The 12874-nt window shown below is 39.3% G+C and overlaps 1 protein-coding gene across 1 annotated transcript in view; it reads left to right on the top strand.

The window, feature by feature from the left end:
- The window catches only part of FAM102B (family with sequence similarity 102 member B), a 77824-nt gene that overhangs the window by 35842 nt on the left and 29108 nt on the right, over window positions 1-12874 (top strand). Inside the window, exons 2-4 of the mRNA XM_043876629.1 lie at window positions 800-920; window positions 6747-6776; window positions 12133-12249. Of these exons, the coding sequence (XP_043732564.1) occupies window positions 800-920; window positions 6747-6776; window positions 12133-12249 (268 nt within the window). The remainder of the gene's footprint in view (window positions 1-799; window positions 921-6746; window positions 6777-12132; window positions 12250-12874) is intronic.

Here is a 12874-nt window from a genome sequence, read left to right as displayed (position 1 = left end):
TCTAGGTTGGTCATAGCTTTTCTTTCAAGGAGCAAGCATCTGTTAATTTCATGGCTGCAGTCACCATCTGCAGTGATTTTGGAGCTCCCCCCTCCCAAAAATAAAGTCCCTCACTGTTTCCATGGTTTCCCCATCTATTTCCCATGAGGTGATGGGACCAGATGCCATGATCTTAGTTTTCTGAATGTTGAGCTTTAAGCCAACTTGTTCACTCTCCTCTTTCACTTTCATCAAGAGGGTCTTTAGTTCTTCTTCACTTCCTTACCTATAAAGTGAGGATAGTGTCAGCTGCCTCGGTTGTTACCCCTGGGGTTGTTGTGAGATTAAATAACATGTGGTGAACTGTCCATTAGTGGTAGCTCTTGTGGCTGGAATAGGAGTAAAGCTGTGACAGTAGTTGTTTTAGAATAAGTATTTTTATATTTCTGTCTTTTACCCTAACTAAACTCTAAGCCCAATCAGGTTAAAAAACAGTTATTCTGATCTTCATATTTTAATCACCTAGCACATACTCATCACATCTAATATAAACAAATGTGTATTGTGTGTTGAATGAATGGTGAAGCATCATTCTATATTAATTGAATTGATAAGTACATTCACTATTTTTCAGTTGCCTGTGAATAATTAAAACTTTCTGAAGATTTTCAGATCACATGGTTAGGAATTTGTTTTCTTCATATTTCACTGTTTCCAAATATTTACATTATGAACTTGAGTGAAATAGTGTGTGTGCTTTTTAACATGTCATCAGTACTATCATAGTTAATTAACTGGTTCTTTTTTTTTCCCCCCTCAGGGAGGTGGTGCAAGCAAACTGTGTTCACTGGAGGAAGAAGTTCTCATTTATGTGCAAAATGAGTGCGAGTGCCACCACAGGTGTCCTGGACCCTTGTATCTACAGAGTGTCTGTGAGGAAGGTATCAAAACAGCCTGTCACTTCTCTGCTTTCAGAGGCCGTGGTTACTTCCACAGTCACTGACTCACTTTAGTTAGCTCTGCTTTACTGTTAGAACTGTTATATGTAATTTCACTTCATACCTGCAGCATAATTTAAATTGCTGTGATAAATATGATGCGGAATCTGAAGAAATAAAATTGTATCAAGAACCTTCATCTCATTATCACTATGCATATAATTATTCATCTTATTTCTGTTAGTTTAGGGGCCATAATAGGTCTTTATCCTGCCATTCATTGTTTCTCTTCTTTATTAGGCACTGTCTTTTAGGGGACTTTGCATATTTTGTGTCTAATAACAGCCCTGAAAATGTGCTATCTTTTCCATTTTCAGGAAAACCAAGGCTCAAAGAGGTTGTTACTTGCACAAACTCACTTTGCTAATAAATGATAAATTAGGAACCCAAACACAAATCTGATTTTAAACCCATGGTTTTTTTTAATTTCCTTTCTGCTTACTAAGTTGAAGCATATTACCAATAATCTATAAAAATTGTAATCTCATATTGTTTCAATGTAATACATTGTAAACTTAAAATAGAAGTGTATGTCTCTCTCAGGTAATAGCCAAGGGATCCAGGGCTGGTAAAGCAGCTTTGCCATCTTCATTGTATGATGCCCATTTTTAGATCCAAGGAAGTTGCTCTAGTCTTGTTATCTCTCCACCAGTGAGAAAGAAGATAAAGCAACATGAGAACAAATGCATTCCTTTTTAGGGCATGACTCAAAAGTGCTCATACTGGTTAGAACTTAGTTACATGATCACACGAAACTAGAAGAAAAGCTGTGAATGTAGTCTCTAGCTGAGTGACTGTCAGATTCCAAAATTAAAGAATGAAAGAACAGATATGGGTGAACCACTAGTATTCTCTTACTTTGGGATATGGAAGTACTTACTGAACTTACTGTACCTTATCCTATCTAATTATTATGTAAAAGTGAGAACCCATAAAGAAAAATTAGTAAACCCAACTGTATAAATACTACCTGCATTGCAAAACATACTTTAAGATATAATGTTTAACCAAATATCTGGCACCCCATGACCCAGTCTAGTTGACACATAAAATTAACTGTCACAGATTGTTTGTTAGTCACTCAGTCGTGTCTGACTCTTTGCAACCCCATAGACTGTAGCCCGCCAGGCTTCTCTGTCTGAAATTCTCTAGGCAAGAATACTGGAGTGGATAGCCATTCCCTTTTCCAGGGGATCTTCCCAATCCAGGGACTGAACCTGTACCCTCCCACATTGCAGGCAGATTCTTTACCGTCTAAGCCACCAGGGAAGCCCTGAAAGTAAAAAACCCCTTCATTAGATTGCTAGGGCTGCTACAACAAAGTGTCACAAACTTGAGTCGATTAAAACAATTTATTGCCTCACAGTTCGGGAGGCCAGAAGTCCAAAATCAAGATGTCAGTAGGGCCATGTTCTCTCTGAAGGCAAGAAGGGAAGAAACTGTTCCATGCCTTTTTCTTAGTTTCTTAGTCTGAGGCTTTCTTTGACTTGGAGGTGTATCACTCTGGTTACATGGCTGTCTTCTCCCTTTGAGTCTTTATATTATCTACCTGCTGTGCATGTCTGTGTTCAAATTTCCTGTTTTTTATTAGGACACCAGTCATATTGGATTAGGACTGCATTTTTAACTCGATTATCTGTGTAAAGCCTCCTCTGCTTTCAAATAGGGTCATATTCTGAGGTTCTGCATATTAAGATTTCAGCATTTCTTTTGGGAGAGCACAGTTAAATCCATAACAGGCCCTAAAATTATAATAAACTTGGGGATTTATGTTTCTCAGATTAATGGACTAGCTTGTTGCAGGCCACCCTTCCCTCTGAGAAGGGTGAACTTTTCCGAAAAACTATACAAAATATTAAAAATAGCTGCTTGAAGGCATTAGAAGCTGTCTTCAGCAAGGATTTAAGAGGTTTAGAATCAAAGACCAGGGAAGCATAAAGAGATGAGCCTGACATTTGGTCTTGGTTTTACCCTCAAAGCAGTTGCTAATTTGTAAGCAGTAGCTAAGGAGCTGAGCCAAAAGCAGTGATGGAGAGGCTAAGGAGCTGAGCTGAGATTCTGGCAATTTTACAGGACTAAGGGGACAAAAATGGAGTCCAGAGCCCACTCGCAGAAGGAGCCTTGATAAATACCCTGAATTTCTAGTTGGGACTCTGTAAGAGTTTCAACCTAGAAGAATGAGTAAAATGGCTGTAGATCAACCCTTACAAAAATTGACATTCAGCTTCGAATCAGCTTAGTCAGTGCTTAAATGAAAGTGATAGGTCCTGACCTTTCTACTTGCCAGAAAAAAATGTGTATCTTCTCTGGAGGAGAATAACATTACTCTGAGCCTAAAATTATTTCTTCAGGTTATCACACACAAAAAACTACCAAGCATATGAAAAGACATGACTGCATGACCAAAATCAAAAGGAAAACGAGATTATAAAAACAAACCCATGGAAGATACAGATTTGGAGAAGATCTAATAAACCTTTTACAATAATTGTTATTAGTCAACAGTATGGGAAATAAGAGAACTTGAAACTATTTTTTAAATTAAATTGAATTTTAGAACTGAAAAATGCAGTAACTAAAATTTAAAGCTGAGTAAATGAAACTACATCTCAACAGATGTATTTAACAGCAGGTTTGCCACAACTGAAGCACACTTTGGAAAATAAGACAAAAGAAAATATCAGTAGGGAGTTTGGGATTGACTTTACACACTGCTATATTTAAAATAAATAACCCAACAAGGACCTACTATTTTTAAAAAATGGAGAGACAACAAGAGGTAGATAAGGAATGATACAGATAAGATGAAATTGGCCATGTGTTGATAATTCTTAAAGCTAATTGATGGGTTCACGGGGATTTATTATACTACTTCTTCCACTTTTGTGTATGTTTGAAATTTTACATAATAAAAGTTTTTAAATTTATAAAGGAAGAAAGAAAATATAAGTGTGGGGCACACAGAAGAGAGTGTAAAACACAGAAAACAATATAAAGGTCTGACATGTATATGTGTATCAATGGAGCCCTGAAAAGAGAGGTGAGAGTCTGTGGAGATTGTGGCTGAGAATCTTCTAAAACTGATGAAAGATATTGAGCCACATATTCAAAAGTCTTGTGAACCTCATGCAGGATAAACAACAAATCTAGCATGTTTAAAGATAGACCACCAGCCTAGCTGGAACATAGAACAATTTGTTTGGAATTTGAAATCAATTTGAGGATTTTAAAAAGGAGAGACATGATCTTCTAAGATGACTTTTGCTGCTGTGTGGAGGGTGAATTGCAGAAACCACTGAAGTGATTGGGATAGTTTGAATGAGGAATGCTTATGTTTTGGCGTGGAGTTATAACAGTTGGAGGTGGTATGATTCAGGATGTATTTTGGAGGTAGCCCCCCTACTAATGGATTGGATATGGTGAATGTGGGAAACAAAATTGAGAATAACTCTTAGATCTTTTTCCTGAGCATATGGGTAGATGATTCTGCTGTTTATTGAAATAGCAAAGACATGCATTGGAGCAATTTAGGGGGGGCAGATAAATAGAGATCAGTACACCTATTTTGACCATGTTAAACTTGAAGTGTCTATGAGACATCAGGGGCTTCCGCAATGGCTCAGCAGGTAAAGAGCCTGCCTGCAACATAGGAGACTTGGGTTCCATCCCTGGGTCAGAAAGATCCCCTGGAGGAGGGTATAGCAACTCACTCCAGTATTCTTGCCAGGAAAATTCCATAGACAGAGGAGCCTGGCAGGCTATAGCCCATAGGGTCACAAAGAGTTGAAGGTGACTGAGGTGGCTGAGCACACATGAGACCTCAAGTGGACATGTCATGTAGGCATTTAAATATGCCTACATGGAACTCCAAAAATATGGAACTCAGAGGAGAAGTTCAGGCTAAAGATTGGAGTTGTCAGCGTACACGTCTTAATTTAAAGCCGTAGACCTGAAAGGGATAGGTCAGCGAGAAAGTGTAGATAGAGAAAACAAGAGGCCCTAGACCAAACCTTAGAAGTGGTATTAAATTGCTTAGCAAGTACAAGAAAGTAGCAAGAATTCATATATATCACTTCTCATACTTTTGGCCACATCTTAGTCATACGGCCATCGTACAAAAAGAAAGTGAAAAATGTAGTCAGTTACTTTATTTTGGGTAGCCAAAGCCCAGCTAAAAATAGAGGATTCTGTTATGATGGAGAGGGAAAGAATGGATATTTGGGATGTAGCATACCTTCCACAGAGGTTGAATAAAGGAGTAGTAGGTCTTACACAGGAGAGTGAGAAATAGCCAGGGAGGTAGAAAGAAAAGTAGACAATTGTAGCACCTTGGAAGTTTATAGAAAAAAATCTTATTAGGAAGGAGGTAGAGAAAGAGGTCAAGTTTGTCCTATGCTGTTTTGGAATTAAGTAAGATGAAGCCAAAGCCTTGGACTTTAATAAAAATGGAGATCATTGGTAATCCTAAGAGCCACTGCAGAGGGAAAATGAGAGCAAAAACCCAATTAGAGTTAACTTTGAAGAGAGAGTGGGATACAGCAAATTTTGGCAAGTCTTTTGGAAAATCTGGCTGTAGAGGGGAGCAAAGAAAAGAATTAGCTAGTAGAGACTAGGATTATCTAGAAAAAGTTTTGCTTTGTTTAAAGAAAGGCACTATTAAAGATATGACAGTAACCTTATAATAAAGGAAAACTTGGTAATTCATAATGGAGTACATCTGGTGGCATGACTAAAGGGCCAGAGAAGGGGAGGGATAGCAGATATTCATGAACAATAGAGTTTACCATAGATTAGCTCTCACCTTATTTAAATTCACCTCTTTGAAGATGGAAATGGTACATAATGCGTTGTGCATCTTGGTTTATGAAAGAAAGATAAGACGATAACTCCATTCAGCAAACACATGTACGGAGTATATACTGTGTGATAAGCAGTGTCTAAGCATGTTAATTCTTGTATCTGTGTGATGTCTCAAATTGAGGGATTTGGCAAATTAATGTAGTTTATATATTTTAAAGTAAAGCATTTATAGTAAAGCGTCTATATATTTTTTTATTATTTTTCACTTTTGCCAGTTTTGTTCACATTAGATAAGAGTTAGATAAGGAAGTTTCTACTGTATTACCATGGAACAATGTCATATGTTTTAGGGGAGAAAAAGTAAGGTATATGTAGTATGTTATTATCTGAGTAAAGGGGGAGTAAATATATATACACACACATATACATATACACATCTAAAAATCGCTAACAGTGGTTGTCTCTGGGGTGGGGATCTCCACTCTTGTTGAAATCTTTGTGAATGTATTATTGATATGCTTAACTAAGTAAATAATTTAGCCTTTCTTTGGTGATTCAGGTTATTGCAATGTATCCAGGACACTTTTTGGCAGTTTCTTCTTCAGCAAATAGATTAAATGTTAGTTTGTCTTCTTACCATTTGTCTCCTTCAAGTTTAAGTTAAATTCTAAATAAAAACTCTGGTTACTTGCCAGAGGGGGGTGGGGGACATCCAAATAGTTAGATTTAAGATCGTCAAAATTTTACTTTATACTTGAAGTGAAAGTGTAGTTGCTCAGTCATGTCCAGCTCTTTTTGACTCCATGAACTTTAATCCACCAGGCTCCTCTGTCCATGGAATCCTCTAGGCAAGAATACTGGAGTGGATTTGCCAGCATATAAATACCTACCTCAAGACTATTTGACATATATTTAATTTTAAATCATCAGTCATATGATATCCTGATAGTGTTTTTTTATCTTTGGCAGGAATTAAAAGGTGGAAAAGCTTATGCAAAGGTAAGTTGGTCCTCTTTAACTCTTTTGGAATTTGTAATATCCCTCATTGCTATTTATAAGCCTAAAAATTAAATGGTTTGCTTTTCTAATTGCAGTTCAAGCACAGATGTTTTTAAATAGAGCAATTTGGAGATTGAACAGTTGAATCTAACAGTAAATTATAGGCATATTCTTTCTAAATGCTGATTATGGGATGTCATTAAGTTTAAACTTCTTGCTAGAAGCCAATCTCTGGTTTGCATTAAACAATAGCAGCTGTTCATTCGGTTTCCCCAGGAGGTAGTCTTATTCCCACCCAACCCCCAGTGGAATAGGACTCCCCACCCTGTTCTCTTTTAGCGCCCTCTATACTGTCTTTTATACTTTTATATGGAATTACTAATGAATGTGTTCACTTTTTGCTAGATAGAAGGAATTAGTAATTAATAATAATACCAGAAACCCACATACTCTCTTTTATTTCTAAACCTCTTTATTCTCTAAACCACATACTTCTCTGTTTTTTTCTGGTCACACCATGATGCTTATGGGTTCCCCCACCAAGGACTGAACTCTGGCCATGGCAGTGAAAGCCCAGAATCCTCACCGTTAGGCGACCAGGGAACTCCCCACTCTCCTCTTGTATTTCCAGTCTCTGTGATGGTGTCTCCTTCAATCCAGTCATCTAAACCAAGAACCAGGGCACTAGTTTCAACTGTCAAATGACCTAACTCCCTCAAACTGGTTGGTTGCAATGTCAATTCAGATGCTCTTTGCTACAAGTAACAGAAAAGTCCCCTCACATAGAGGCTTTTTTAATCTCACGAAACAGGCAGATATGAGATAGAGCTTCTCCAGGATTCACTGACTAGAGAATATCATCAAGGACCCACGTTACTTTTTGTTTTATTTATTTATTTATTTTTTACATTCTCTATGCGATGACTTTGTCCTTGGCTCATCCCTTCATGATCAGGAGGTTGCTAGCTGCTCAGGTTTTAGTCAACGTATTCACATATAACAAAGCCCAGCTTCTTCTCCATTTGTCTTTTTTGAGTGAGAAAACTTCCTAGATGGCCACCAGAGGATTTCCCCGTACCTCTGATTGGCGACAACTGGATCATATGCCCGCTACTAAACTAGTCATGGGCAGCAGGAATGGATTGCCATGGTTAGCTTAGACTAATCACAATTGAACAGTCATCTGGAATTGGGTTACTTTCCTTGTGCACATGGATGAGCTAAGAGTGGATACTTGAATAAAATCAGGGCTTGCTAGCAAGGAATATCAAGGCATTAAATGGCAGGTAGGCAAAAAAAAAAAAGAGTCTGCTGTGATTGACAAATCTTCATTTCTCTATAAAAAGCTTTTGAAACCATCTCTTCTGTCTAGTCCCAAGACCACTGCCTTAGATTATGCCTTCATTATTTCTTACTTAAAACGCACATTGGCCTCCTATCTTTTGTTCTCTTCCTCTGTTGTCTCTCTCCAGTTCATTCTCTGTTTTATTGCCAGGGGGATCATTCTAAAATTCAAAGATATCATATCCTTCCTCCACTTTTAGTCCTCCAGCAGCTCTCTATTGCCTATAAAGGACAACAAAATGCAAAGTCCTCAATCTAGCATATTAGACTCATGTTGGTTTACAGATCTTCCGTCTATACATGCACCCACCCACACACACTCACTCATCCTTATGCTTCAGACATACTGCCCTCAGAACATTCCTGGGGTGTGCTGTGCTGTTTTAGCATTTGTGCCTTGTGACTTGATGTTTTCCCTACCATGCATGTGCTTCTGTCAACTCATGTATCATTAAGAACTCAGCTTAGTCATCCCTCCCCACTGAGAAATGTTCTTTTTCACTCTCTTTCTTGTAATTGTGCCTTCCTTGATCCAGCACAAGATCTATCACAGTTATACCTAGAATGTATGTATTTATGCCATTTTAATGAGACAGTTATCTCAGTGAAACCAAAGAGAAAATCACAAGGAAATATGGACTCTTGTATCTCATTAGAATGTAAGCTCTTTCAAGACAGTTGGATTTTTTTTTTTTAAGGCTGCGTTGTACGGCTTGTGGGATTTTAGTTCCCCAACCAAGGTTTGAACCCGTACCTCCTGTAGTGGAAGCCCAGACCGCTAGAGAAGTCCCGAGACAGTTCTTAAACGTGTTGTTCATGACTGGTTTTCAGTATCTAGAGCAAGGCCAAACGCATAAAAAGTATTCAGTAAACGTTGACCTTAGTATGCTTTTCTTCATGGAGCTGACCAGATTCTTTTTTTTTTTTTTTTTTAAATTTGCTTTATGCTTAGTGACACTATAATACCAGCATTCTGGCAGTGGATGGTAAGCCTTAAGGCTGTTTTTTATTCAAAAAAATATATATAATTGCCTGCCTTGTGTAAGCATTGTTCCTAGCACTACTCTAAGTGTAAGAGGTCCAGCAGTAAGCTAAAACAGACAAAAACCCCTGCCTTTGGGGAGCTTACATTCTGATGAGGGATTGAGTGAGGAGGACAGACAATATACAATAGATACGAAGTATGTACATACATGATGTGATGATAACTACTAAGAAGAATAATGCAGATGAAGGTTAGAGGGCAGGGGAGGGAGGAGGCAGGCATGCTCTAGAATGGTCATGGAAGCCCCCTTTAGAGAGATGACATTTGAACATAGACCCTAATGGAGTGAGAAAGACTGCTAAGAGAAGATTTAAGAAAGAATGCATCAGGCAAAAGAACAGTAAGTACTAAAGACCTTGAGGTGGTCTTGGCATTTTCAAGGAAAAAGATCTTGTGGCTGGAAGAGTAGATAAGGAGGTGGAGGGGAAATGACAAGGTGGCCGTGGACAGGGGAATCAAGACAGTCAGTGCAAATGTCTTTCAAGGAGTTTTGCTGTGAGGGGGAGCAGCAGAATGGTACAGTGGACTGGAGACAGATGTGGGGTGAGGTTTTGTTTCCTTCTGTTCATTAAGATGGGAGAAAATCCAGCACGTTTGTGTGCTGATGGGAATGATCCAGTAGAGAGGGAAGAATCCCTGACACATTGAACTTGAATAGACAAGAGCAGAGTGCTTGACTTCAGATGGGAGCACAGCCAGCTCACTTAGAGTAAGTGGGAAGGCGGGTACATGGGCACAGATGGGGCTGAGTGCTCTTTTGATTGCTTTTATTTGTAAATGAAATAGGAGGCAAGACATCAGCAAAAACTGTGGGTGGAAAAGATATTAGAGGTTCAAAGAGAAAGGATCGTATGTGAAATGACAGAATGTGATAGGCATGATATGATAGGGCATGTGAATGATGTGTGATCACACCGCCTCAGGAGCCCTCACACGTTCATCTGGGTGTGGCTTTGCCCTGGACATCTCCCGGCTTTTTGCTGATCTCTTGGGTCAGAGTAATCACATGAAGATTAGGTAGATGTTACTTGTGGCTTAACGTGTTTCTGACTCACAGACTTTGGAGCTTGTGTTCTACAACTGATCTCTTAAGTTCTTTCCTTCATTCTTTTTGTACCAATTAAAAACTGCTAAAATAGTGCTCCAGCCTACAAGTAAAATCTTCCTCTTGAATGCCATTCATACATGCATTTATATGCACTTTAAAGTGTTAAAGCAGGCATTTAAAAATCACAGCAGGGGGCTTTGCTGGTGGCTTAGTGGTAAAGAATCCGCCTGCCAATGCAGGAGACATGGGTTCTGTCCTGGTCCGGGAAGAGTCCACATGCCTCAGAGCAGCTAAGCCCATGTGCTGTGCTGTGCTCAGTCACTCAGCCGTGTTTGACTCTGCAGCCCAATGGACTGTAGCCCGCCAGGCTCCTCTGTCCATGGGATTCTCCAGGCAAGAGTACTGGAGTGGGTTGCCATGCCCTCCTCCAGGGGATCTTCACAACCTACGGATTGAACCCAGGTCTCCTGCATTGCAGGTGAATTCTTTACCATCTGAGCCACCAGGGAAGCCCAACTAAGCCCATGCACCCCAACTATTGAGCCTTTGTTCTAGAGCCCAGGAGCCATGGCTGCTGAAGCCTGTGAACCTGTAGCCTGGGCCCTACAATAAGAGAAGTCACCACAATGAGAAGCCCGCACACCACAACTAGAGAAAAGCCCATGCAGCAGTGAAGACCCAGCACAGCCAAAAATAAATATGATTTTAAAAAAAGGAAAAAGAATCCCAGGAACCTTTTTAAAAAAATCACAGCAGGATTTGAAATTTGAAATACTTTTTATTTTATATTCAGGGAGATGTGTTTAATTAATTACAAACTCAAAACACTCTTTGTTACTAAAAGACTATATACACTTAGTGATGTAGAATTGATTTTGTTTGTTCAAAAAATAATGATATCAGGGGGATAATTTTTTTTTTTTAACCAGTTGAGAATGAGAAATAAAGTTGAGCCACATCAGAGGAAAGAACAGACAGTAATCTTTGGTAGCTGCAGAAAATGGGGCCCAAACCTGAATAGTAATAAGAGGGAGGAATGGGTTTGAGCCAAGCTTTTGGGTTAACAGCAGAGAAGGCTGGTTTGGGGAAGGAAAGAAGAAGGCTTCATTCATAAAGAGTGATTTAGCTCAAGGGAGACCAGTGAGGCAAATATTGTAGAAGGTGGTGAAGGAGCGGGAGCTTGTACCAAAGAAAGTGTGTGATACACTTAAGTCATTTTGCTCTCAGGTGGAGAGTGAGAACTTAATAATCTGCAACTATCTGTAGTCACCAGTGTTTAACTGGGAATATAGCCAAACCAGAACAGAGAGAGGCAAGTCTGATCGGTTTTCTGTGTGTGTGTGCAAGTGATCAAGGTTGGTCTGCTAGTATTTCCTGTAATGCGGTGTGCTACTTGCAGTGATTTCCATTGTTTAATATACATTTTTACATCAACAGTTATGTGTTTTAATGGGTAGAGAAAAATGTATGGAGTAAACAAATGTGTTATTTCAGAGATCATATTACTCAAGACAAGAGAGTTAAATTAAGTAATGAAAGTGAAAGTCACTCAGTCATGTCCAACTCTTTGTGACCCCCATGGAATTCAGGGTATAGTCCATGGAATTCTCCAGGCCAGAATACTGGAGTGGGTAACCTTTCCCTTCTCCAGGGAATCTTCCCAACCCAGGGATCGAACCCAGGTCTCCCGCATTGCAGGCAGATTCTTTACAAGCTCAACCATATGTTTTTACAAAAAGTGAGTTAATTTTTAAGACATATTAGGCAAAGAAAAACAGATGTTGTTAAGTTGGCAAAAACTGCAAATAACCAAAGTTTGAGACAACTTGGCTAGAACATGGGTTGAATGTCTTCTTTAAAGAGAATATGATAGAAGCCTACTAGATATTCTATTAATATAATTCTCTTTCTTTTCATAGCTGGGCTTTGCAGATCTAAACCTGGCAGAGTTTGCTGGATCAGGAAATACCACCCGTCGCTGTTTACTGGAAGGCTATGATACCAAAAATACAAGACAAGACAATTCCATTCTTAAAGTAAGCAGATTTCCAGATTTACATGTTCAACAAATGAGATTCTCAGCCTTTAAATAATCATAGGTGTATATTGTGAGGCTTCTCAGGTGGCTCAGTGGTAAAGAACTCTCCTGCCAATGCAGGGGACATGGGTTTGATTACCTATGTCAGGAAGATCCCCAGGAGCAACCCACTCCAGTATTTTTGCCTGGGAAATTCAGTGAACAGAGGAGCCAGGTGGGCTACAGCCCAGAGTCACAAAGAGTTGGACATGACTTAGCGACTAGACAACAACAAACATACAAGGTCAAGATGGGAATCAGTACTAGGATCATAAGCTGGCCACACCACTGAAATACACAGCACCTGGGAGGAAAAAACAATCCAAATTACAGAAGCACTGAAAAGTAACAGATGTTCACCTTCATGATCCTAAGGTGTTTCTCTCTGGTGCTGAGAACATTCAGGGAAGAATACATACAACCACTACAGCCTGAGAGCTTACGGAGCAGAAGGAACGTCATAAATGAACACCTTTCCCTGTTTACAGCTCCCCAAAGGTGACTGCCAGCACAGCTGTGGTGGGCATATAGAAGTCACTGGGTACTCTCCCAAGTGAAGAGACAGGTGGAACTCACTTTGGACA

The sequence above is a fragment of the Cervus elaphus genome, chromosome 20 (genome assembly GCF_910594005.1).
Source record: "Cervus elaphus chromosome 20, mCerEla1.1, whole genome shotgun sequence".
Classification (NCBI taxonomy): domain Eukaryota; kingdom Metazoa; phylum Chordata; class Mammalia; order Artiodactyla; family Cervidae; genus Cervus; species Cervus elaphus.
This window is presented reverse-complemented; position numbering and strand designations above follow the sequence as displayed.